The sequence below is a fragment of the Leuresthes tenuis genome, unplaced genomic scaffold, assembly GCF_036924035.1.
Source record: "Leuresthes tenuis unplaced genomic scaffold, fLeuTen1.0.hap1 SCAF_18, whole genome shotgun sequence".
Taxonomy (NCBI): Eukaryota; Metazoa; Chordata; class Actinopteri; order Atheriniformes; family Atherinopsidae; genus Leuresthes; species Leuresthes tenuis.
The window spans coordinates 21091710-21119592 of NW_027325372.1; the positions used below are offsets into that span (position 1 = coordinate 21091710).

At 40.3% G+C, this 27883-nt stretch overlaps 1 protein-coding gene across 2 annotated transcripts; it reads right to left on the reverse strand.

The window, feature by feature from the left end:
* Positions 1 to 1597: 1597 nt before the first annotated feature.
* Positions 1598 to 27838, reverse strand: nt5c1aa (5'-nucleotidase, cytosolic IAa). 2 transcript variants are annotated; one of them, XM_072369915.1, is made up of 7 exons: positions 27184 to 27838; positions 21162 to 21206; positions 14732 to 14899; positions 14523 to 14652; positions 7283 to 7405; positions 3638 to 3822; positions 1598 to 3117 (listed from the first exon to the last, which is right to left on the reverse strand). In XM_072369915.1, the coding sequence occupies exons 1-7, from the start codon at positions 27337 to 27339 to the stop codon at positions 2761 to 2763; spliced, it is 1164 nt and encodes a 387-aa protein (XP_072226016.1). In that variant the 5' UTR covers positions 27340 to 27838; the 3' UTR covers positions 1598 to 2760. The 2 variants fall into 2 exon arrangements, with proteins under 2 accessions (XP_072226016.1, XP_072226017.1); XM_072369916.1 differs by lacking the exon at positions 21162 to 21206.
* Between the last annotated feature and the right edge of the window lie 45 nt (positions 27839 to 27883).

Here is a 27883-nt window from a genome sequence, read left to right on the forward strand (position 1 = left end):
AACTGAGCAGTTAAGTCAATATCATGTGATCTGTGCAGCTGTGAAGATCTGTTACCGCAGCAGGTTCTTTTTCATTCCAATGCTGCCACCACATGGTGGATTAAAGGGGTGCACACTTGGGACTTGGGAGTCATACCTTGGGTGACTCCCAGGTTTCTGTGCTCACCTTATGTCTCTATTGGTCATAGCAATCCTTCTCTCTGTTGCCAATGTCATCAATGAGTCAAGCAAGCGCAATAGTTATGATCTTTATTGACTGTTCATATACATTTTCCTACTGCAAAGACATGAATAAATGAGAAAACTGTTTAATGTCACCTCAAAGTCAAGACTGTCCCGATTAGCTTACCATGCTTTGACGTCCTCATCCAATAATTCAGCCACTTCTTTAGTCTGCAAAAACCTAACCCAAGATCACACCCATGGTTTGCTTTTCACTTTTCTGAACTCTGGAATAAAGTTTACGGAGGTGGATTTCAGGGCTGATGAGATGTAAAGAAGCATCACGACATGCACGCCGATGTGAAGTAATCTGGCATGTAATAAAGACCAGTTTGGCCATTTTCTTTACACAAGACAAATTTATGTATTTTAGGCTAGTTTGACTGAAATAAAGTGCAGACTGGCAGTTACCAGTATATTTGTTTAACTATCCAACTCTGAGTCTGAAATCCAGGAGAAGGCATAAAATCAGGAAAACTGAGTTGTTTAGCACTCACCAGGTCCTGCTTGTTGTTGGGGCTCAGCCCTAAGTCACCTTTCTCTGGCCAAGGGGCACAGAAATCTCGCTTTTATTTGACCACTTGAATACCAATATGCTGAAAGACTGAATCTTTTCCAATTGATGTCGCAAGAATACCTGTTCAGTTCAGTGGATTTAATCAACAGAACCCTTATGCCAAGTTTTTGCTTGGTTTCATGTACAACACTAAAGTCAAGATTTCCTCTTTGTACACACTTGTGTAGTATTACAGGATCTCTAACAATCTTTCGGCTATGAGGCCTGCCGGTAAATAGAGCAGGTGTCTAAGGGTTTGGTTAGACCATCAAAAAATTACCTCCTATAATCTTTTCCTAAGCATTTGTCCTCGGCCTCACTGCAGTGAGAATGCGACCACACTGACACTAAGCTGTGATGTGAATCTGCAGCGGTGAAACTACAGATGCTAAAAAAAAAACATTCCACAGAAAGTGCTTTAGATACTTTGTCTAATGTGTTCTTATCGGACTGTTTCATGGGGGACATATCACATATATCATATTAACATAAATAGAATATTAATAATTCAGAAATAGTAACAGCAACAGGCTGCTCAGCTTTTTATTTAAATGAATCCCAGTTAATTATCTGAATAAAAATGATATAGACTGTTGCAACCACAAGACATGTTGTGAATCATCTAATCTTCTTCTGTAAAGATGGTCCAACGTTTCCTATGTTAAAGGAGATGATAAAGGAAGCATTGAAGTTCCTTAGCATCTATTGCATTTGATCAGTTCCTATCATTGCTGCCGCTTCTTAATTCTTTTCATCTGGATCATTAAAAAAAAAAAAGATGAATAAAAACAAACCCAAAAAAAAGAATGTTAAAGGTCAGCTGTTAGTGACTGAAGCTCAGTTTAGTTGCTTTTTTACGTTTTCAGAGGCGCTTTGTCAGCAGTTGTAGTGAACAATCAACACCCAGAAAAACCCAGCAAGCAAAAGAACAACAAAAGAAAACAGAAAAAATAGGACAAAAATGACACATGTAACATGCTCAAAAGTCTTATCGTGCTAATGTTATTGTGTGAAGCTAAGGCTGTACAAGTTGTTCAGCTTCTAAAGAGCTCCGTCATCAAAGCATACCTAAATTTGTACTTTTTAAAAGCACCATGGACAGCCAGGGCCACTATAAATGTGTTCACCGAATTTTCTTGGAATTCCATCTCTCACCATTGTAATTTAACCGAATGTAGACAGACTTCACACAAGGTTAACATTAAAGTGAATGGATTTGAAGTCTGCTAAGACACAATGAAACATCCTAATCCTGCAGACCCTGGACTGGACAGACCAGATTGATAATTCAGATCTTATCGGGACAGACTGTCGGTTTAAAACTGGAGAGAGTTGTGAAAACAGTAGTATAATTCCATTCCTAAGGCACCAGCGGAAACTTATGGCTTTCTATGTTTGTCTTGGATTAACACACGAGAAGTTAGCATTTGGTACCGGACATGTTTTTTTTTCTCGAGTGTTTTACATTTCTGTGAAGTCCAACTATAAAATGATTGACATAAACAATAAATTATGACTCATGCTACAATGTATCACTATAGATTTCTATCATGTGCTTTGCTTTGTGCTTATAGCTCATCTGCTGAGAACATACAGTGTAATGAGTTCTGTTAAGCTATCAATTCAGCATCCTCTAGTGTTGCAGCACTAAAGAAAGTCCTCTTTATAAAGACAAGAACCATTTAGAGAAATATTCAGTTCACAATGACAATCAAGCACCTGTAAAAGTCCCATACAGAGCAATAATGGAAACACGTAACCGGAAATAAGAAGACTAAGGCCTTAAAATGTATACCTGATGGTCATGTAGGCATTCAGGTCATCTCAGGTTCCAGACCTCTACTTGACCCTTATGCTTTTCCAAACATTTAACAGTATAAATTAATCTCTCTTGCATAATTAAAACTTTCTTCACCTCCTTAACATGTTTCCAAATCCCATCCCTCTTCTTTGCTACTAACACCCAAAGTCCTGTTTTTCTTTTACTTCCCCACACTAGTTTTCTGTTTGGTGTTGTACTTCTGCGCAATGCCGTAGGGAACGTGGGCAGCGATGGTGCCCATCTCTGCTGCTCCCTCCACGTGAAACATCTGATCGTCAAAGTAGATGTGCGGCCTGATCTTCTCCAGCATGGGGCCCTTTGGTGCGCCCGCGAGAAACAACGCCTCGTCGATCTCCAAACCCCAGGCCCTGAGCGTTTTCAGCGCTCGAATCCCGGAGCTCGCAGCACTTCGAGCTGTGACCAAGTAGGTTCGGATGGGACATTCCAGGCGTTGTCCTTTAGCGTAAAACTTTTTCTGGAGCTTCCCCAGTGCCTCCAAGAAGCCCTTCAGAGGACCCTGTAGAGAAGAAGAGCCGATGAGATTGTGTGTTTTCTGGTTAAATGTTTCCTTCTCTGTATTTTATGCCTTGATTATCAGCTGCTGTTCCCTTGTCAAGCTTGATGTGCATGCAGCACAAACACGCCCTGATTGCACAGCAGCACAATGTCATGTGTGAACAGCTTACAGCAAATGCCTTTAATTGCTGCCTGTCTGTCAGAAAGACACACCAACTGACAGCTTGAATCTCAATGCCAATTAAAGTAATCTATCATATCATTTTATTTTGCATCAAATATTCATAGATTGATGTGTTTCTGAAATTGAATTTAATGGAAAGCAAACTGTGTAATCATTTCCATGTGGTGTGGGCTGCTTGAAAAAAGGCAATGAAAGGTTACAAAGCTAATCACTTTTCTTAGTTTATGAAAGCTTTTATGAAAGAGGTTTGTCCCTGTTTTAAAAATAACAGAAGACCAAACATAGCATGAGGTATTTCCTGCAATGGCAAGGAGAAAAAGTGTTGAATTATACAAACATGATCCAGTAGTGTGTCCTCATTTTCCTTCTCATGTTCGAAGAATTTGTCCAGACCATGGGCCTTGAATATGCGTTCAGACTCATCAGAGAAGAGGACGGCATCACCATCAAATGCCACCCTCAGCTGGGACTCTGACACCTCCGTCTTCTTCTCTGGCATGAACATGGTGGCTGCTGCAATGCCTGGACACAGACAGAGATGTGAAAAGGTATGGCCTTTACTGTCCCTTAGTTAAAGACAGATAATGGAAACTCTGTTTCATTCATCATCGCCTCCATCATACAACATCTCTCTCAACAGGTCTCCCTGTCCTTAACCTACTCCTACAGTTGCTCCTGGGGGAACCCAGTTGCCCTTATTCCAAATTGGACACATAATCCCTCCAAATCAGCTCTGGGTGGACTCTGAGGCATCCACCCTGCTGTCCATGCCCAACAAACCTCTACGGGGAAGCATCGATATCTGACTCCTTTTAATATGGAGGCTCTACCCAGAGCCTATCCCAGATTTTTAATATCCTTTACCTGATGTCAGAGAGTAAAACCAGCCACCCTGCTGAGAAATATTGTTTCAGCTGCTTGTATCAGTTATCTTGCTCTTTCAGTCATTAACAATTGATCATCCATAGGTGAGGGTATAGAGGAAGAGACATAGACCTACTCGTAAATCACAAACCTTGCCTTGTGGCGTAAGTCCTTTTTTTGAATCATTGCCATACTACACAGGCGATTGGATGACTTCAGACAAGGCTCTTAATCTTCGGTTGATCTCATGCTCCTTTTTTACATCCCTCATTGACAAGGCTCAGAGGTACTTGAACTACTCCTGAGACAGACTCTCACCTTTCTCTCGAAGGATCCATCTGTTTCCTGTAGAGAACCGTGGGCGAAGATTAGAAGTCGCTGATTCGCATTCCAGCTTTGTCACTCTCAGCTGCTCTCAGCTGCAAATTGCTTAAGTTTGCCCCGAAAGGCTATCCTGTCATGTTGCCAGAAGGACAATATCATTTGCAAAGAGCAGAGACGAGAGCTCCCCATCCTGAATATGACATAGTTTACACCTTATCAAGGAGCTTGGCTCCACAGCCAACACTGTGAGTACAGAGGAGCTCACTAACACCTGACACCTGACAGGCATCACAACAAACATCTGCTCTGGACATTAGAATCCGTGGGCCCCTATGGCCCTTCCATATCACCAATGAACTCACCAATAACAAATTATTTTGGGTAAAAACGTATTTTACACATCTCTTTGGTTCATTTGACCAGTTTATCCTTTGAAACTTAATGCCAAGTCAAGTGAACGGAAATTTCGTTGAGAACAGGAGACAAACAGCTTTTACCTCCACCTCAGATGTGTTTCATTTTCTGCAAGAAGTATCAAGGAAGGTTTTCACTGACATTTAGCAGCTAAAGTGCTTCAAAAGACACAAAAGATTTTTAGATTTTTATTAGCTGCTTTCGAACTAATCAAAACCTTTTGAAACGTCGAGGAAAGTTTCCATGTTTGTGTGTGTGAGTGTGGGAGGTGGTGCTTCCCACACTGGCAACATAACTCTTGTTGGTCACATGAAGGACGCCCCTGAAGTTACCTTGAGAGGAGCCGTAGCGTGATCAATCAGCACTCCAGCTTATTTATCTTCGGTACAAACAGAGGCACAGTGTGGGTTTGTCGGTTTCTGGTTCTTTCTGCCAGAAACTTTCTCTGCACAGTCTGCTCTGCGTCACTAAAAACTTTTTTTCTGTTTAGATAGCAGTAATAACGAAGCATGAAAGGTACTGCACTAACAGATGTAAACCTTCAGAAGCATCTTTCACATCAGATCGACAACTTATCGCCTCATCATACTCTTTTACACATAGACAGAGACTGGCTGGTGTCGATAGGACCGGTCAGAACAAATGAGATGTTGATATTTGCAGAGCATGTCAGTCACTGCTGCTTCTTATGCAAACAGCATATGAAACCTTTATAGTGTATAATCACAATGATGTGTGTGCGTTCGTAGCTGTCTGAAAATAGCTTTATTCCCCTTTCTATTTAAAAAGGAGCTAAGCAATACTTGCTGTTTGTCATCTGAGCCGGTGCTTTGTTCTCCATGGGAATAAATTACTATATCCGAAACACCTAAAACCTTCGAAGGGACCTCAGTGGGAGCCTGGAAAGTTGTGAAGACGTTTGAAATAATTAACCCAGTTTTGTAAAAACATTTCTTTTAGTGCAATTGCATGGCTAATAGATTGACTAAATATAATTTAGATTATAATCTCTTTTTTGTTGTGATCTTGTAGCTAAACTTTTTGTTTTTGTCCTGTTTTTCGATAACTCTGGTTTGTATTCCAGTCCTATTTAATGCGTTCCAATCCTTTTTCATCCTTCCTCTTGGTTTGTTGATTGCCTCACCTGCATCTTTTTTGTCGTTTCTCAGTATCAGTCACTGAGAAAACTATGGTATGTAACTCCACAAGACATTTTGACTTCTGCTTACTCATTGTTCTTTGGATTACCTGCCTGCATCCTGCCTTTTTGGCTCCTGCATTCCCCAGCTTCAAAAGTATAGCCTTTTTTAAAAAAAAGAAATTGGCTGCTAAACAAAATGGCTGCAGTGTTAATTTATCACTGTAATGAACAGCAGCAGTCAAGGCAGCATCTATGCTTGTATATCTGTGAGCTTTATTGAGTGAGCCAGTACCATATAATGTAAAGCCAGGGGTTAAAACTGGAATGCTACGTGTTGCTGTAAAAGTGAGAAGACAATGGTGTTATATGTATCAATGTGTTCTATAGTAGATAAAAATTATTCAGGTGACTGGACTGTAATTAGCAGAAAAATAAAAATAAAAACATATATGCCTTCTCCTGCTAACTAACTGGTATTCATAAAGAATATGAAGAACGTGTGGTGTGAGCACATTCTTCAGAGCATGCGTACACAAATAACCCCCAATAGGAAAAAGAGGCCACTTAATTCACCTTAAAACAAAACTGGAAATATTCCAGACATCCTTCGTATGATAGTGATTTTGTTTCTTTACTTTTGGTTCACATTGTTAATTTTTGATGATATACTCTTATTAACAGCAGTCGTGGGCTTATAAATAAATACAGATATGTGTGAATGTTTAAAAAGAAAGGGAATGTAGATCCTTCTGATTTCTATGACAAGGTTCCCTCACAGGCTTCCTTAAAGCTGTTTAAGAAAACAGCAAACTTACCATGGTGCATCTGTACTTCTTCCTCTCCCTCCTGATCAGCTGCAAGCAAGACTGTATCCTCTACAGGTTATGCATTCATCCGCTGCAGCTGTGTGGAGCCCTGATATGATGCGAGAGCCGAGGCCCATTCTGGCTGTGGGTTTGCAATCTGAACATTACTGTTTGACATATATCATTTACTGACTTTACTAAAGTCACCGCTTGTTACTTTTTTAATTCAGTAGTTTTTGATGACAGAACAGAGATGAAATAAAACAAAATCAAACTGCATCCTTTTTTCGCTGTTTCACTGAGAAAATGTTTTATATTCAGCAAAGCTGGACTTTACTGTTCCCTTTATTGTCATGTCTTCGTAGTTGTGGTGCAAACTACACTCAGTTTCATTCATCTGGCCCCGTGTGTGGAGCAGCGTGCGCTCGCTCACCTTCAGCCAGCGCCTCCCTGACCTTCTCAGCGTCAGCAGATAGGTAGAGGTTGGTTTGCCAGGCCTTCAGGTAGCCAATAGGACTGCTTCCCCCCGTCATACAAAACCTCTCAATGAACAAGTCTGAGAAGAACAACAAATAGCAACAAGATATTTTATTTCAGTACGTTACTTGTGTTAAATGTCAACATTTAGTACATCATTGCTGGTTTATTATGATGACATACATTGACTAAAATAATCCATATTTGCACTGACTTATGAGGCTATTATTGAGCCTATGATAAATCATTTCAGGGGTCATGGAAGGTGGAAGTGGGCGGGAGATGTGTGTAAGAACAGACTGAGAGGATAAACTTTCAGGTACGTAGCAGGTGGATGGGGTCCAAAGAGGGAATCAACTAAATAGAAGAGCAGGAGGGTGGCAGTGGCACTGAAAGGTGGAGGGAATTAACACGGGTGGGAAAGTGTCTGTTTGCATTTTTTGCGGAGGGGGGGGGTGTCTTTTAATTTGCCTCTGCGGCCTGAGCCAAAGCGCACAGGAAAGTCACTATGTACAGAGTGAGAGGACACGGATATTAGGTAATTAGATCTATGATTAGAGAGCTGAAGATCGTATCTGTGTCCTCAGGTGGAATGAGCTGATATTTCTCATGGAGCATAAAGAACAGAGGAATGGGGGGGTGGGATCTGGAAAGGTCACAGAAGTAAAGTGGTCAACTATTGTTAGGATTAAGTAAGCATTTATGTACAGTTGAAGGTTTTAAAATATGAAAATGTTGGTGCAAACCCATGATAAATCTTATAATACAGAAGAAGGTTAGTGTGTGGGGCGTATGTGGAAAACAGGATTGCAATGAGCAGCATTTCTAGCTACAACAAACTTACCATGGTAACCCACTAAGACCTGAGGAACCCTCTACACATAGCACAATGTGTAGCACAGCAGCCATTTAGTATCAGGCTTTGGAAAAGTTTTAGAACTCGCAAGAGCTTGCAAATTTCATAAGACATCATTTCATTCACAAAAATAAATAATAAATAAACATGTCAAAGCTGTTATAGCCACAAATACCACTTAACTCCTTTCCTGTGCAACATGGGAAGCCTTATGTTAACCTTTTCCAGAGGTTAACGTTGACTTTGGTGGACTTGGAGGCATCTGGGATGGACCATCTCACAGTGGAAAAGTCAGATAGATGAGTATTCAAGATCATTTTCAGGGGAAATGGACGTGATATGCTACAGACCAAAGACCAAAAGGAGCATCCAGACTGTTACTAGCAACAAGTCCAACAGCCAGCCCCTGTGATGATATGGGGTTGTATCAATGCACTTGGCAAAGCTTATTCCACTTCTTTGACGGCAGCATCAAAGCAGTAATTTGCAAGGAAGTAATTTTTTCCATGCAATTTTCCAACAAAACAATGCAAAACAATGAGAAAGAAGAGATCACTGCCTGCAGTACTGGCCCGTCTGTAATAGAGAATGTGTGGAGAATGTCTAAAGGAAAAATAAGAAAAGCCCTGCACCACTTTTCCCAGTATGGGATAAAACAACACCCAAAACACCCAAAACCTTATCACGACGTGCTTCAATGCCAGAGAATCTTTGTGGACGTCACGTTGACATCACCACGGTTGTTTTCTCTCCCTCTTTTCATTGAGTGGAAGCATTAATGTCAGTTTGTCAGTCTTTTAGTGTACTACTTGACAAGTCTGTCATGTGGCAGAGGTAAAAAAAAGATAAGATTTAAACTTCCAACGACCGTTGAAAGGGCTGTCTCATTACATAATGGACTGTCAGAGTGTTCTGCCAGCTGGCTCTACCTCACATATCTCTGTGTCTGTGTGTGACCACCTATGCTGCATTAACTTTGACTCCTCTTTGCACTTACGTACCTTACAAACAGAAAAGTGACAACACGATGAAGGCTCAACAGGCCCTCTCTCAACAAGCAGTCAAACAGACACACAAGTTGAAAACAACACCACCCATATAGTGGTGGCTGGTGATGAAGGTGTTCCGTCCAGATAAAACTGTGTAGCTTTTAGATAATTCACACTTAAGGAAAACATCTGTGAAAGCATCATCTATACAAACGTCTGCTCTGCTCTTTCTTTTTCAAACAGAACTTTCGACCAGTCCCGACAGCAGGGTTGGTGCTGGTTTCAGCGTTTGAGACTGTCTCTGTGTTCAACATATAATTATTCCTAGGTATAACTGTACATGACAAGTGCGTCTGCTGAACACTGATATTCAGTAAAGATTTGCACAAAGGAGACTGTGGAGAACAGAAAATACAGGCTTACTGAAAAGCAGGAATAAATGGGTGCTAGATGGCAGCAGAACAACTTGAATAACAATAATGGTCCAATGAAACACTAGAGCAAGATTCAATGCACTTGCCTATTAACAGAAGGTTATAAAGAACCTTCCTAAAGCGTTTTAAAACATCAAAAACAAAGACAAAAAGACACAGAATGACTCATAAACAAGCTTCAGGCAAAGGGGGACAGAATCGAAAAGAAACAGCGGCACTGTTGCTTCAAGCATCTCAATGACTCAAAAGAATTAACTGTCCTCTGACAATTTCCTAAATGGTTTATTTAGCTTTGTAGTCAGGCCCTGGTGACTTCAACCCCAACCCCCCACCCGCCCAATCCACTGTACAGTCTTTTAAAACCTGTAAAGCTTCCCCTGCTTCTCAGATGGGCGCCGGAGCGTGGGAGTCATTCGAAGAAAAAATGTCCCTACGAGTGATGGTTTTTCTTTGTTTTTTTGTCTTGCATCTGTGAATGTTTTCATATCATCTGTCTCGGTTTGATTTATTTGCTTTTTCAGAGGATCTGAAACATGCTAATAGCGAAGCAGGAAATCAGCAGGGCTGCAAAGACACTGCCTCTTCAGCAAAGAATGAGCTTCTTTGTTGTGCTGAGCAGCTTTATATGATATGTTATTTCATATATATATATGTTAGCTGTACGCGTACAGCTACGTGTAACGGCATATATGAGACTAGCTTCTGTATTCCAGAGGAGAACGATTATGCCGTCACTTGAAGGCTCAATTTACTGCACGTGGAGCACATATCCAGGCCTCCCTGTCATCGTGACACCTGGTAGGTTCATAAAGTTGCTTCTCCAGCCTGACGTTTAAAACCATGTGCAAACTCGATAGCAGTTTGAGTCACTTGAATGGATTGAAAGTAACTTCATACGTGATCCTGCCAAACCAGAAGTAGATATTGTAAGTTGGTTATCTATGAACATCTCTCTGTGGGTCCTGTATTCAGTCTGTGGTTAAGACAGCAAATATTTATGTCCTAATCATATTTTTTGGCTGGGGCAACTCACTGAAGGGATGATGTTCACCAAGCTTTTATCACTTTGATTAGAGAAGCCTTGTTTTGTTTTATTTCTGCAGAACGTTCAGAGGTCAGGAGACAGTTTGAATGCACTGGGCCCCTCATGCAGAGAGCCACCAGAGAGATCTAACATGAAAGCATCTAAAGAGCCGTGGTGGCTTTTCTCAGACTTGTTTTTCTTGTAGGCGTTATGGGTTATTCTTTCATCCCACGGGACATAATCTTGTTGTCAGCAAAGCCTTACGGTCTGAGGATCTGAAAACATTTGAGGAGTTGCACAGGAAGTGGTTTGTGAGGAGAATGTCATCGCAGGGTCTGAGATTTTCCCTGGGAAGGATCCTGTCAGCTGTTCATACACGCTATTGTTTGACTCTTAGCTAAGCTTGCGTCAGCTTCATACGGCACCCTTGGACTTCCTCAGTACCCAGGAGCCACAGTGTCTTATTATGCTGTGGACTTTCTTGTCTTAAAGATATTTGTGGGAACTAAAATCCCAACGTATGGATGCATCAATGCACACAAAGAGGTAATAATAGGAAAAAAATACTGGCAATGTTCAAAATTTCTTTCCAAACACAAGTTTTAACCCTCTTCATATGAGCAACAGATCTTTTTTTATGAGAAGCGAAATCAAGAGCAGAAACAGTCATTAGTGTTATGGTCACGGTTTATGTTTTGATTATTCTTATTGTCAGGCTCTGTCACGGTTTATGTTTTATTTTCTTTGTTTTCAGGTCATTTGTTATGTTTTCAGGTTCTTGTCATGTTTTTTCCCCTGCCACTTAGTTTCACTCTCATCACCTGTTTTCTGTTTCACAGCTGCACGTCATCACCAACCACCTCCCCACAGTATATAGTTTCCTGGTTCCTCTCACTCATTGCAAAAAAAAAATCCTCACTTTCCCTTCCATGATCACACCATGAAAGATATGCCTGGTTTTGCCTCATAGCCTTGTTGTTCATAGTTCTTTTGTCACAGTTACCATACTCATAGTCCTTGTTATCCATAGTCTTCTTATTTATAAATCTTAGTCCTGTCTTGTTGGTTTTTCACAGTTACAGTATTTTGATAATCTGGCCCAGTCGCACCCTCTTTTTTTGCCTTGTGCATCTTTTGGAATTAACCTTTTGGTTTTGAGAAGTCTGAATCTTGGTCCTCCCTTCCTGCACCATCAAACCTGACAGTTATGGCTGAGGATTTCTGCTTTGAATCTGTATATCACCGATGAAAGTCTTAAAGAGATGAGGTCAGAAGTCTTGTATGTTCCACGTACATTGGATGAACCAGTCGTACTTGCTGGATGCAGCTTTGCAATTTGCTTGTGCAGCGAGGAACTGATTAAATGAAAGGCGAGCTACAGGAGAAACTAGCATAAGCTTGGTTGAAGCTGCTTGATGTGTTTTGCTCTTGTTGATATGTTCTGTTTAAGACAAAATCAGATTCTGTAAGCTGTCATGTTTTACCAAAACATGTTAAACTAAGACAAAGTTTTGCCACCAAACTAATTATAAAGACTGATGTTTCAACAATCTATTCAGGAGACACTACCAGTACAAGCAGGCATGTCTGTCAAATGGCTACGTTTAGTTTGGGGTTACACATGTTTTCTCATTTGCAATTCCTGCACCCAAGTGGGCGTTCTCGCCACTAACCCACAGCCTGTCTTCCCCAAACCCGCAGTAGTGAGGTTTTTTTTAGATTCATGAGGATCTCACCTCTCCCCAGCAAGGAGAGGCTCACTGCTGTGCCTGCTCAGGAGGATTACCACATGCACATGGGGCCACTTTCCTCTGGAGAGAAGCCGAGAGCAGCAGTCTGTGCTAACCTTAGCATCACGTCAACTGATAACATTTTCATGCCAAAGGCTAATATTATCCATTACTGTAAGACTTGTCATATTGTTGACAGCAATAGAAAAGGAATATACTACCACTCTGATACCTCCACTTGCGTATGACCTTTAATAATTGACTTTTCTTCATTTTAATAGTTGTCACTGGTTCAGTGGCTGGTTGGCAGACACGTGAGTCAGACATTGTCATACCCCAAACCGTGGGATATGAGTCTTTTTTTTGTGTGGCATTCACCAGAACACAGATTATATTACAGGAGATCAATAAACCGCTGGAGTGGGATGGCAAACTGGATTTTTTTTAAAACAGCAGTACACCTTCGATAGCCTGAAATCAGACAGAATTGTCAACTCATTACAATCAGTTCTCAGCTTAATCAATGTAATCTGTGGAGTGGAGGAGCTCTAGAATGGTCTCAAAGCAAAAGAATTTCAAACAAAAGGGAAAAGTAAAAAAAGTAAAAAGTATTGGGTTGGATCAGAGACAAAGTCCATAAGCTTAGCCAGAACTTTGTTCTCTCTCAGTTTTGCTCTGTTGCTCTCTTTCAGTGATGAAGGCAACCCTCCTTCCCATCTCCCGATGTTCGAGTTGTCTCCCCCAAAGTCCCAGCTACCTGTTAACTGTTGTCATACAGCACCACCAGCTCTGAGACCCCAATGAGTTTCTGTCTTATCTCCTTCCTTTGTTCACGACACAGTTCCACCATCAGTCTAACTGCCAATTCTTTTTTAGTTTTCACACAAAATAATTTTGCTCTATTCTTTCTATTGACTCAACTTGTTGGAATGCAGTGAGGCTAAATTTGGACATTGGACTTTGGATATTTTTGTGTTAACATCCACGTAAAAAAAAGAAAAGTTCATGTCACAGGACATGAATCAATCCTCATCATTCCCCTAACAAACTTTTTGCACTATCCAGACATTTAAAAGGATATGCTGTATCTCATTCTAACTCCACATGTATTGTAAAATGAGCAACCTTGAGGAACTAGTAAGACATCACATTATCAAAGCCAGAATCTATGCCAGTGTCCCTCGTTTGGGCCAATCTGAAAACAAATGGTTTTGCTGAATCCATTCAAAGCAGACCACCTTCTTCTTTTTGTTTCATTTATTGGGATTGAAGTGAAATATTACTGTGGAGACGTCTTTGTTAGATTTGTAAAGGCTGCAAATTAGTGAACCTGTCTACAACTTGCTGATGTCACCTTTACAGTATAAGAATCTCTCTCTGCCAGAATCAGAAACCTGAGAGGAAAAACAAAAGCCTCACACACTGAGGTGTTTGTACTTTCATCTGATATCTCAGCTGTTAAATGTCAAAAGAGAAGCACTTCAGCTCTGGCTTTTAACAACTACTTTAATACATTTTTAGCTGTCGGACATTTTGTATTGTAACCAGAGGAAACATGGTCTTTTAATGCTGATCATGACCATATCTGTAATGTTGGTCAATTCAGAGAAGGAAGGATAAGTGATCAATTTAGAAACAGCAGGAAAAATGTGTTTTCCCTTTTTTTCCCCATTTAGCAATGATCTATCAATGACTTCTGTTGCCTTAACCTTTCTGTAAATAGGACTGCTGTTGTCCATACTGGTATTTGGAGAGACAGCAGTGTGTTTTCTGTGCCTTCCATCCACCCCAACCACTGGTTTTTCCCATCAGCACTTTGGGTAACAAAAGGCCAGAGCAACTTTTTTCAAAATATTCCTACAGCACCACTCACCCTTCCTTAGATATGTACTTCGGATATAAGATATCCAAACTCACCCCAGCTTGGAACAAATGGAACAAACTCAACTAAAAATGTTAGAGATTAAAACCCAGCAAGTTAAGATGATGTTGTCATGAGCTGTGAAACTAAATGAGGTCCTCTTACTTCTGCTTCCACACCATGATGTGAAGCAATTAAACCAAGAATTCTGGCTGCTGCGTTGCATCTCGAAACAGTTCGACAAAGTCACCAAAGTTATCAAATGCAGAATAAAGTGGCAGCTAGATTTTTGTGAGACTTACTGTGATGGTTGATGGTGTTGATGAGCCGGATTCCTACATGCGCATGGTTGTACGTCACCAAGACGATGTCAAACAGTTCTTCACTTTGTGGGTAGAGGTCCCGCAGGCGAGTGTTGACCGCCTCCAGGGCCTGTCAGCATGCAGCAATAGTCAGCTAACAAGGTCAAGACATCAAAAAGGAAAAAGGTGAATGTTTGTGTGACTCCAACCTTAACAAAGGCGAAAGCAGGTCCAGGTTCGAAGGGTTCGGTCTCGTGCTCGATTTGGTATCTCAGATATTCCTCAACACCTTTCTGCTCAAACACCTTCTGTTCCTTCTCCGTCCGAAACAAAACCCGCGAAGAAACAGCAATGGTCACCGCGTTCTCTGGCTTTGGCTGCAGAAAGAGAAAAAAAAGACAAGGTAGACAATAGAGTGATGGAGAGGAACAGACAAAAGGAAGGATGAGTCAGGAGGAGTTACCCAGTGAAATGATGACTCATGGTAAGAATGTTACAGGTGTCAGATGAATGGACGAACTTTTGTTTTTCAACCAGGGAAAGTTTAATGATAGCAATGAAAACTTCAAATTTGTGTGTGTGTTTCTGAGCTCACATGCTGCTGACTTTTTAACAGGAGACCTCAGGGGCATCATTGTTCAAACTTTATGTGAATACAGTTTAGAACTCTTGACATCAGAGATCACAGTGCATGTGCTAAATGCTTAGTGTCGTACTTATGTGCAGAAAGTGTCATTACATCGTCTAAAGCATAGAGCACGAATGGGAATTTATCAGTAGAAATGCATCATCTCTACGACCATGTCGAGGAACAAATCTGGAATCTCTTGCTTTGAACTGAAGATGAAAATGGTTCATTCACAATGGTTCACATTGTTTGTGTGTTTGTTTTTTCTCTGCTTGTCTGCTTTCAGGTGCTCCTGGTGGAGCTAAGGTTGGATTTCCCACAGAGGCCGTGGATTGTCAACTGTTTTGTTTTTACAGGTGTAGCAGCTATTTTTGTTTCTTCTTCTTTGCTCTTCCTCTTTCCATGTCCCCTGGCCCAGTTCGGCACTATTACATGTTAAATACTGTCACAAAAATAAACAAATAAGCAGTTGATGGGCATCAAGGGGAGCTATAAAGCTTCCCTTGGCAAAGCAAATCTGTTTGGCAGAAAAGGTATTCAGATTACAATTCTGCTGCCATAATGCTGGACAGGACAAGGGGAAAAAAAAAGATTTGAACTAGCAAACAAGAAGCTGTCAGCTCTGTAAAATATGGTAAATATGCCCAAAGCCAAAAGGTCTGGCTGCATTTCTCTAGAAAAGATTCCTGAACTGCAACAAATGTTCCAAAAAAGCTGTTGACATGCTGGTCAGTCACAGGAGCTCGTTCAGCCAGAGACTCATTCCACGTTGGTGCACCACTGAACGCCACAGGAAATCATTTCTACCCGTGGATATCAAGCTCTGTAACTCCACTCTATCACAGTCTTACTTTGAACCGACTGGGCAGTAATTAAAAAGTTATTATGTAAAACACTAATGTAAATAGTGTATATTTACTTTCGAATTTACTATTCTACTGCTTAGTTTATCTATTTTTCTTGTTATTGTTATATAACATTTATTCCTATTTCTATTTCCATAGTTACTATATAGATGTATAATTGAAATTGAAAATAACTTTTTAATGTTCTCCAATCCCTCATATTACCACTGTTACACCATAAAATAATTTACCCATGGGGATTAATAAAGTATATCTGAATCTGAACATGCTGTTCAACAAAAAAAAAAAGAAAGTGGTTCATTCCTTAGTTAAGGGAATAATGATGGAATTTCCCAATCAAAAAAGCAACACCACACTCAGTTTGCTTCCGAAACTAAAAGGAGTGAAATGTTCCCAGATAAACTGGCTACAGCACAAGCCCAAAGCATGACCGATCCACTCCCTTGCTAACAGGGTGACAAGTTCATCTCATGACTGAAGACCTACAGGAAACTCTAGGACATCAGTTTGACAGCTGAGGGGCGATTTGTTGAAGTGTGTCAGGCATGGCTGACCTCCTGTAATCTAAATAGCTTCTTTGCCAACTAATACATTTTCCTTACTGTTACCACTAAATAAAAACACAGCTCAGTCTTCATCTTGGTATGGGGCTTTTTTTAATGTGTGTATTTTTAACCTCTGTGGACACAGGAAGTCTATCCACAATCATGGTCAATCTGAATTTTAAAACGATTTTCAAGCAATTCCGTGTGACACTAAACTGGGACATGCCTTGTGAAAGTATCCCCCTTGAGTCTATTTTGTTGCCTTATAACCTGGCATGAAGATATTTTCTTTTGGGTTTGTGTCACGTGATCACAACATGCCACCAAACATGCCTAACCCCTCCCGCCACATGCCTACCACTTTGAAGATGCAAAATCTTTTAATTCCAAAAACTGCTTTAATTTCTTCAAGCTGGAATGGTTCAGCTAGCGTACATCGATCTTAACGGCGTACCGCTGAAAAACATCCCCAAACATGATGATCCCACTACCGTGCTTCACTGTGGGGTCTGTGTTTTAAGGGAGATTTTTTGTGCTGCATTTTGCTTTAAATCTTTATTTATTGACATGACAGAAATAATAATGGAATTAGGTGTCAACATAGAAGCCACTCGTTTTCGAGCTCACCATAAACAGCTTGTGATCTCAAGAAACGGAAGCTTGTTTCTATATGATAACAGGTTTACTATATGTCATGATCATGGGAAAACAAAAGGCCCATTTCTTGAGAAAACGAGATAGATCAACTTGTCAAGCAAAAACAGGCTTTGTTATCTCAAAATAAAAGGATAATCAACTTGTGATCACAAGATTTTCATTAAATAATTGCTGGCAAGGTTGTGCTCGCCTTCCATTTACTTATAGATCCATTACATAGAATCCAAAAATGTTGTAATGCAACACAATTTTAAAAAATGCCAGTAGGATGAATGCTTACAGAGAGCTCTGTAGTTGTGATGTAGAGGGTTTTCAAATGAATAATTTTTATTTTGGTCAGTTTTTACATTTTTCTGTCACGTTTGACAGAAGAGTTCAGCTGTGATAGCAGCGAATGAAGGCCAATCTGACATAATTTAGATTAAACCCTGTAATTCCATTCTTCAGTGGCTTCAATCGTCATCAGAACACACAATGTAGGAAAACAGAGGATGAAGTCAGGCAAGGACTTGCGGCACGCAGTGACTGCAGTACTTTCTAGTGATTAGAGGACATCACGAGGGAATGGTGGCAACCTCTGGGTTACAGCCTGTTATATAAGTGAAACTCACATGCTTTGTTTGTCATGAAAGCAGAGGGCAGACATCATGCAGAGGCGTGTCTGAGCATTTTATGGATGCTGTAAAGATGTGGAACATTTAGAAGGGACATGACACACAATCGCAGCACCACAGATTAATTTGATTTGTGCATAGAACTGTGAATTAGTATTTTTCAAAATGAAAAGGAGCATTATACATTTTTAAGAATAAGTTGCTATCAAAAGTTGCTTTAAAAGATGATTTCATGTTTTTTTTTAGGTATATCAGTATTGATTAGGTACATTAGCATGACATCAGGCACCTGTATTTGTATTGTCAAATTTCACAGTAGAGATGGGAAAGGGTACTATTTTCTCTATTCCTTTTTACAGTAAATAGTTGCCAAGTGGAAACACAATATCACATGCCTGTCAGGAGAGTGATCACTTTGGAGTTGTGTGCGTATAATGTCAATCCAGCACTAGGCCACGGTTTCAGATGAGCAGTGTTTGGTGGCTTATTGGCCTCATATTAACTCATGTGTATGTTTACAATTGTGTTTGGAGGGTGAGGGCAACATTCCGACCAGGGCAGGTGGCATTAGTGCCCACAGCGGGCAGCTGTTGATGTTGAAGATTTGTGGGATAACCAATTCAAGCACGATGATGTGTGTGTGTGCAAGTGTGAATCGGGTTACTCATTTTATTTTTCCAAAGAGGCTCTGTAGATATGTAGTAAAAAGAAATCTAATAATATCAATAAAATAAACAATATGGTCATAACTTTAACCTTACTGTCATTAAGCAGTTGCTCACGTAGTGAAGGAGGCAATCTGTGTGTTGAGACATCTACGTGTTTGTGTTCCGGCCATAAAGGCTGTATGCTTTTAAATAGGCCACAGGCTGCAAAGGGCACTGAGGCATTGTTCCTGTATTTAGTCATGTTCCATCACAACACTGCTGCCCGTTGACATGTTACCTACTTACCTGCTAACACACCCGCTGGGCTTTGTCGGGATCAATCCTGACGTCTAACTCAGATCAGAACTTTACTTCGATTTGAAAAATTTAACAGTTTTCCGTCAGCAAAAATCTATATTTTCTGTGCATGTGTAGCACATAACACAATATGAGTGTCATCCTGTCAGTTGGTTTGACCCATTCAGGGGATTCATTAGATTGTGTTTAAATCTTTTGGCAAAATAAATTTGGCGATGAAGAAAAATAGAACACTAAATTCAATTTTAGCAATCTGGCAACACAAGAACTTTATTCAACTACATGTGTGTCTGTGAGCAGAGGAAAATCTTTCTGGGCTTCCAGTGATGACCAGACCAGAATCACTCAGCAGAGATTCTCCTCAATAGTGTGCTCAGCAACCATGATTCATCAGAACAAGGAGCATAAACCAAAGATGGCTCTCTCAGAGATTAATTTTCTGATTTAAACGCTCTCAGAGACACAGATTTCTTCTTTTCTGGCCCTCAAATAATGTAGAATTAACAGATTGTTTTGTATTTATGTGATTTATCCTAAATGAACAATCACTTTTGTTTACTTTCTTTAAGCAGTCGATCCCCACAGCGTTAAGCATTGATCAACAGCTTTAAGGTTATCAGTATTCTCATTTTCATGAAGTGTCTTTTCTTTGCAGAAGCTGAGAGCTTCCAGTGTTGGTGGTTGGGGCCCTTCTGGTGGCACCGTCTCTTTCCAGTGTGCTGCGTGTTGTCTTGCACCTCCCGGTTTGGGTTGCACAACTGTGCGCTTGTGGGTGTGCTGCGGGGTAATCTCAGATGTCTCCTACATTTATTAACCTGCCACAACTGTATTTTTAGCAGTTTGTTTTGACTTGTTTTTAAAATGTGTATTTATGGATGAAACAAGTCTCCTGTATTAAGTATAATGAACCTGAGTGACTTTTGGGGGGTTAATTGCACTAATTTCTAAAATCATATTTAGAAAAAGGAATATTTCTCTGGGTAAAATTCCCAGTGTGGTGTTGTTTTTTTTAACTCTGGTCCACCTCACTAGAGTAGTTGCCACATAAGTATGAGACAGTAGTTGTAGTTTTTTACTTACTGTAATTGCGAGTTGGGCTATTAAACAGTAATTCTTAGATTTTCTGTGGCGAATTTATAGAGCAGGTCTAAAGTTCTTTGGTGCAGTGGAATTGTGTATTTAAGGCAAGCAAAAGCCGACCCCATCCCTCAAAGGGGAACATCACAAATAAGGCTAATGCAATGCATTCACCTCAGACTAGCTACTAGCTGGCTAGCAAGCAACTAGCTGCCTTTATCACAGCAATGTGTCTTCCTTCAACAACTGTTATGCTTTAATTATCACTTTCCCATTGTATTTAAGATTCATGTTATCTTTCAGAATGACAGAGAAAATTGAAGGTCTCTTAAAATGTATTAGATTACACCCAAAATACACCCAACCTTTATGTAAAACAGTCACTCAGCGTTATTCTGTTATTGTTCAAAGAACTATCCTGTGAGGAAGTCATTAAGGGTTTGCTCCGTGATATTATATATGCTTTGAAGAAATGGAATGTCTGTTGACGTTTAAGCCTGTTTTCATGGTTCGTGTTCAAGCGAACCAGTTAGCTGTGTATCCGGAATCTTGTGAAGTTGTCAGCATGGGAATCTTTCCCATCATTGCTGTCATATTAGCCCGCAAATGTATGGAGCTTATGGGAAAATGTGTTTCTTAAAAGCGAGCCAAACCTTAAATGTTTAATCAACTGTAATATTAGACTATTGGTTTTTCAGACATCTACAAAAGTAATTTAGGCATGTAATGTGAGCCACAGAACACGCTGTTTAGAAAGGCTTTGTTCCAAGGCCACAGTTTTAGTGACAAATGTCAGGGAGTCTTGGATGAGGTTTTATTATGTCTGGCACAGAACCAAGATGAACTACTGCTTTTTTTATCACTGCAGGTGACAACAGTTTGAATCATATACAATGTTTAAAAGAAACATGCTTTCTTCTGTTAGAAAATAAGTGTTTATGTGCACCTTAGTGGTCAGTTTGAAACCCATCAAACTGAAGGTGTCAGGCTGCAATCTACTCAACCATGTATGAATCTATAAATCAACAAAGCTTAAGTGCGCACATTAAAGTGCCACAGTTGTTGGTTCATTAGCTCAATCCAGTCAGTAACATCCAGCACAGTATGAATCAGCACACGAGATGATGCTTTAGGTCAGGCTTTTGGTTAGTAGAGTGGGTGTGTGGGTGTCACCATGCAGGCACATCGGCCGCCACAAAGAGGTTAAAGAGGGTGAAAGGGCAGCACTGATGGTTGCTCAGAAGCCATACACACTTTTAACCTCATGTGATGATGGAACATACTTACGAAGAACACGCCTCCCTCCACCTTCCGGGCTCGTCTCCCTGTCACCTTAGCAGAATGACAGTTTGTTTTTATTCATTACAGAATTTTCCACATCTCATAATTTCCCTAGCAAGACAGACCATATAATTCCTTTATTTATTTTTTTTGCAAGATCTGATACATACTTAGACTTACTTATGTTGAATGGAAAGTTGTAATTACAGATAAATGTATAAAAACATCTGATACTGCATTTTAAGGTCTATGTTTGCTGTGGAAAACACAGCACACTGAGACAAGTTCGCAAATGTAGGAGACCTTTGGTGCAGCTTATCCATTCGAGTCAGTTGGCTCTATGAATAACGTGTCACACACTCTGGGAGACATCCCAGAGCCAGAGTCCAGTTCTTTTCTGCGATTTGATACTGTAAGTGTTAACTGCCTGCCCTCTCTCTCAGAGGGCCTCCTATCCAGTGGGAATGCATCAATCATAAGACTCCTCTACACAAGAACCCACAGCAACTTCAAAGTAAACAGCATATGATAAGGGCATGAGCGAATAAGTAGACTTACTTGGAATTAAAACTAGACATTTGAGTATTTATTTGAAGTTGCTCTCAACACTTCCTGCCATACATTAATCCCCTCAGAGCTTTGCCTGATCAGCAGAGTTGGTATCCGTGCATAACCCTGATCCATGAGTCATCTTTTATTTACATATGAAAGGCCCTGAGACCTTCCATACCTTCCTTCAGTGGCGCAATTAAAAGATGAGAGATGGAAGGGATTTCCAGACAGCAGTTGGAAACAGACCAGAGGGGAAAGCAGTGGGGAAAAAAGAGGTGAAAGTGTGAGCAGAAAGTGTCAGGGTGCGTGCAGTGGGTGTAGATATTTATAGATAAGGTAAAGGCCAGTGATGATGCAGTCGCTTCGTGCCTTGGCAGACGTTGTAACACTGGAGTGTCACCGTACACTGCCGGTATCAGCAATGTAATCAGGCCAATGTTGTTCCCTGAAACTCTCATATGAACCTGGGAATAACAAAAAACCTATCCTATTTGAATGAACAGTACGTAATCAGTGTTGCGGCTTGTACCAGAACTGGGTCATTTGGACCGTTGGTCGTTTGTTTGTTTTCAGCACAGTCATACTTTAAAGTGTCCAAAACAAAGTATTACCCACAATCCTTGGCTGTTGTTTGTATGGCAGCATTTATGTGAGATATCAAGAATTGCAGCTCTTGAATAGTAAAATATGTTAACCTTAAAACACCTCACCATTTCAAACAAGTAAGTTCACGGATGTCCGCCATCCCGTCCAGCCTTCTTAAAACTGTTTATAGCCAAACAGTAGTTGTCTTTAAAGTGACTTGTTATTTCATTGTGTATGTGATTACTTATTGACTTTTCCTGTGAATCTTGTTTTTTACATAGCCCAAGACAATGTGACCTAGAAGCCAAATGTGCACACATCAAGAATAAAATATCCTTGTGACAACAAGAAGTCATATATCAGAGCCCTGATCTCAATATGGTGTCTGCCAGACACTGAGGCTGCACAAATAACAAGAAGAATCAATTCCATTTTAGTTAATGGAAGATCTAGAGGCCAGACTCACTCAATGGGCTTTGTGCAGCTTATGTCATGGCATTGTGTCAAAAAAAAAAAAATGAGGACCATTAATTCATATTTATCATTTTCACCAAGTTTCTTTACGAATTTGACCAATACTTGGAGCAAAAATGACTACCCCAGAAGGTTGTAATGCAGTGGAGAAACTCTTTACTACACCAATAAATAGGATTGATTTATTTTTCTAATTGTCTTTTGGGTAAGTTTATGGGACCCTTTGAATCATCCATAATGTGCAAAGATAGCTACTTTACCAGCAAGACTCCAAAGCCCAACACATCATGAAGGGATGACAAAGATTGAGTACTGGGTAACACTATTTTTTTTTTTAAGTAACTTGGATAATCACAAGATTACTATCACTGGAAAATAACTGCTTATGTTCAAGGGTTACTTACTCAGAAAACACAAAGAGTACTTTTACATTGCTAAAAACAAATACTGCTTTGTAATTCCTTGTGTCTGTTGGTTATTTGGACCAGATGGCAAAAGCCCATTAAACATCTGACTTCGAATGAAGAATTTCCTCCACAAAGTGCCCTGCAGCAAGCTTATTACCTTTCCTTCAAGTGACAGATTCAGCCAAAGCTAAGGCTCTTCATCTCAAAGGCCCTTGTCACTGATTATAAACATGTCACTGATTTATAAACTGATTTATAAACATACGCTTATAAAACTCGCAGGGAATTCCTCATATTTGAAGCTTTGAACAGCTAAAAGACACTTTTCACTTTACTCTAAAGTTGTTTTTGTGGTTGTCCCCCACAAATCCATAATACGTTGACCACTTTTGTTGTGGAAATACTGTCCTCTGAGCAATATGTGCTAACACAGAGACTGGCTACCTTCTTTCAGTTCGCAGCTTCCTGCCAAGGTACTGCAAAATGTACCAAGGTACGGCCAAATCTAACGGCCAAGATACGGCCAAATCTGATGGCCAAGGTACTGCAAAATGTACCAAGGTACGGCCAAATCTGACGGCCACGGTATTGCAAAATGTACCAAGGTACGGCCAAATCTGACGGCCAAGGTACTGCAAAATGTACCAAGGTACGGCCAAATCTGATGGCCAAGGTACTGCAAAATGTACCAAAGTACGGCCAAATCTGATGGCCAAGGTACTGCAAAATGTACCAAGGTACGGCCAAATCTGATGGCCAAGGTACTGCAAAATGTACCAAGGTACGGCCAAATCTGATGGCCAAGGTACTGCAAAATGTACCAAAGTACGGCCAAATCTGACGGCCAAGGTACTGCAAAATGTACCAAGGTCCAGCTATATCTGACGGCCAAGGTACTGCAAAATGTACCAAGGTACGGCCAAATGTGATGGCCAAGGTACTGCAAAATGTACCAAAGTACGGCCAAATCTGACGGCCAAGGTACTGCAAAATGTACCAAAGTACGGCCAAATCTGACGGCCAAGGTACTGCAAAATATACCAAGGTCCAGCTATATCTGACGGCCAAGGTACTGCAAAATCTGGTACTACTGAAAAAGTAACCGAAGAACTGATTACTTGAACATCAAATGAATGTACAACAGAAAAGTATTAGGAGTGCTTTGGCTTGTTACTTTGTGGCTGTGATATATTTGCTTTCACAGTAACACAGCCTTACTAGCAATTTTGAATTTCACAAACAAATGAGACACCATGTGTAGAGTCAGCAGCAACTTGAAGAAGTGAATTCAACAGCAAACGGGATAATAAATTATGTCTTCTAGCATCTATTAATAATGTTGCGTTGTGCTTCATACAGCTTGTGTGTCACAGTCACCATCCTGTGGTGCTCAGGCAGTAAGGCTATAGTAATTGTTGTGAGATATTCAGATCTTTAATCTTTTTCTTCCATTTAATTTACTTCTGTCAGCAGGCAGCTGATGCCAGTGCCAGCAGAGGTAGGCCAGATGTGATATTTTGCACCACGATACCAAGAGGATTATTTTTTCAATACAAAACCAAATCACTTTCATTCAACTTTCAAAACACAGCACTGGCCTTTGAGGAGGATGCAGCCTATAAATGACCCTCTGCATTCATTATCTTCAGTAACAAGCCACTTATTCATCATAGGTCTGTCACTCATGTCATTCCAGAAGAGTAGAGTAACATCTTGTGGACAATTTATATGTCTCATTGCTGTAGAACTTAACATCTTTTTCAAGAAAAATTACAATAGACTGTAAGGCTTTTCCAACAACAGTGATCACTAACTGTGATAACTAACACTGGTGGTGGTGGTGGTGGACTGGATGGAAAGTGTTCCGAATTTATCGCAGAGCTGATGGTACTGGATTACATGAGATTTTTAGGTGTTTGTAATGAAACAAGAAATTAGGAAATGTTGTAGTAGTTAGACAAATGTGTAACTACTACAACATATATTGTGTTTTAGATTTTTATAGATCTTCAAATAAAAACAAAGTAAAAAAGTCTTTTTTTAACATCTATTCTGCTTTGATTTATTTTTAGTTCTCAAACCACATTTAACTGAATTGGTGGTAGTCAATAGTGATTTTTCGTGCAGGACCATATAACTTACACATTATTATAATGTTTGTACAATGTGCCACTCAAAAGGAAGTTGCAGTAATTCTGATCGTATGATCATACTCCGACTAATAAACTATATTTTTCTGTTGAACATTGATTTTCGATTGAGTTTTCTGCGCTGGTTTAGAAGCTGTGCTGCTTAAGTGGATTCTCCTTGTACCTCTGACACTTTTCAACTTCTGATTTGAGGAGTTACCATGCCAACAAAGAGTTGTTTACACACGGCAGCAGATGATTGAACTTTCCAAATGTTAGCTAAATCCAGAAAAAAGGATTTTTCAATAGATTCATTTCAGAACAACACTAACTCTTTTCCTGGTCCTCACACACTCTCTGTATCCACAGTTTCCCCGTCACACCTTCACCTCAGTCATGGATCTCAACACATATTGAGTCAGAAGGAAAAATAAAAAAAAAACTCTTATAAGTTTTCTTATTCGTTTTTTGTCTTTTTTAAAAATATATTTTACTTTAAATTCAATGGTATTAATTGGTTTGGAGAGAATTTAGGATGGAATTTTTGGCAGTCAATTACAACTGCAGTAATCTATTCTGACATGTGAATAAAAGCTAAATAACCTGTGTGGTCCTTTCCCTCTGATGAATAATCACATGTTCATCCCTCTAATCCTGTTAAATATATATACTTGTATAACAGCATTATCGTTTTGTGAATGAATAAAGTATCATTAAACTGTGATGTAATGTAGAACTAGTTGGATTGATAGTTAAGCACCATCACTGCCACATGTTTTCAGTCTTAAAGTACACCACAGCAGCCACATTAATCCTCATGCAGTAGAGATTACTCAGCTTTTAGCTACTTTTAGCTCTAAGACTTTGTCTGTACTTTGTGTTCCTCACTTGGATTTGCACACACTTTCATGCTGTTCTCTCTTTAGACTCTTCTTTCTTCTAATAGCAGCTGTCTAAATGCAATAACTCCCAGTCAGAGTCACTCAAGCTGGCTTAGAGGGCTGACTCTGCAAAAATGCTACAGCGTGTCCTGTTCAGTATGTTGATGTCTTGCAGGGCCATAAACAGCACTGAACCTTTGACAGCACGCGTGATGAGTTAAAACCATGTCCATGCTAACTTACTGCCTATTTCCTCTGAGTTGCTCAGAACTATGGACCAGCTGATGGAACTGAACTTCAGCTTGTATAAACTGACTTCTAAAAGTAGCATTATTCACAGCAATCATCAGAACAAGTGAACAATTGCCTCTTATTCCCTTTCACTGAAGAGCATTTGGAGTGCCAACCTTACTCTGAACCGTCAACACATACTGTACTTTAGTGGGTCATTTCAGTTGTCTTTCCACTGTGAGTTTGGTTTCCTACACTTATTTTGAAATGTATTAGTAATAGAATCATATCCCTCACAGTCATAAAGTGTGAAAACAATGTAATTAACAGGACAGAATCTAATGTTACAGAGCCTTAGACTAATAGTCAAGAGAGAGTAAGGTTGTTAGGGTACCTACTAACTCATTAATGGGTATGACAAGCTTTATATGTGTCTGCCTAAAATTCCATCAAGAGTAAGTGAGTCATTCAATCTAAATCTAACCCCAAAGTCTGGGACACACACTGTGCCTGACCTTGCTGGATCTCCATACCTCTCATTTAATTTTTTTGCTATTCTGTAAGCTGCACATTGGTTATATATCAGCCTCTAAAGAATAAGCTGTAGGTAGCAGCATCACGTCAGGAAAGAAGAGGACAGAGGGATGTTTGGTAGAAATTCCCTGTCCAGTGACTGTTTGAGCAAAGAGCCCTTTGCATCCTCGTGATATGAACACTTGCCATAATAATAGATACACACGACTAGTTCTGAATAGTCAGTGAGACTTACTGTCTTTGGCTTGGTGGTGAGGCCCAGTCGGTCTTGGTCAAACTCCTCTTTCTCCTCCCACGATCCTCTGCTGTCCCCGTTGGATGAAGGGGAAACTTTGAGCTCCTTCACCTGTCCGCTCATCACCTGTACAGGGTCCAGACTCATCTTCACCATAGAAAGCCCCTCTGCCTGTGCTCCCAGAGCAGTCCACACTACTCTACCTTGGACAGAGACACTGTACTCCTCTTAGGCAAAGAAAAAGACGAAGAACAAAAAAGAAGGTGCAGACAAATAATCAAAATGTCCCACAGCTGTCTGTTGCATGTATCTAGTTTCAGCTCTCATGCATATCAAACACTGTCTCACTACTTCCACCTGCCCTCAAAGCAGACAAAGTAGAAGAGTTCACTGTTCTTCCTGGTGCTCACTAGTCTGTATCCTGCTTTTTCCCTCCCAATAGGATTACTGCTCTCAGCATGCAATCCAGAGGACATGAAAGACTGTCACTGCTTCATAAGTATTATCCCACACTAAGTTGCTGCTGTGTTACAGTACGCCTGCATGCATGCACACACGCAGTCACACATACTGTCTGTCCTTTGTAAATGTGTTGCTGGCTGTGCAGCAGTCCATCTGCCGCTACCTCTCTGATTCCCCTCTCACTGCCTCCCTACCCAACCCATCCAAAATCTCTCTCCCTGTCCCATTCAGTCTGTCT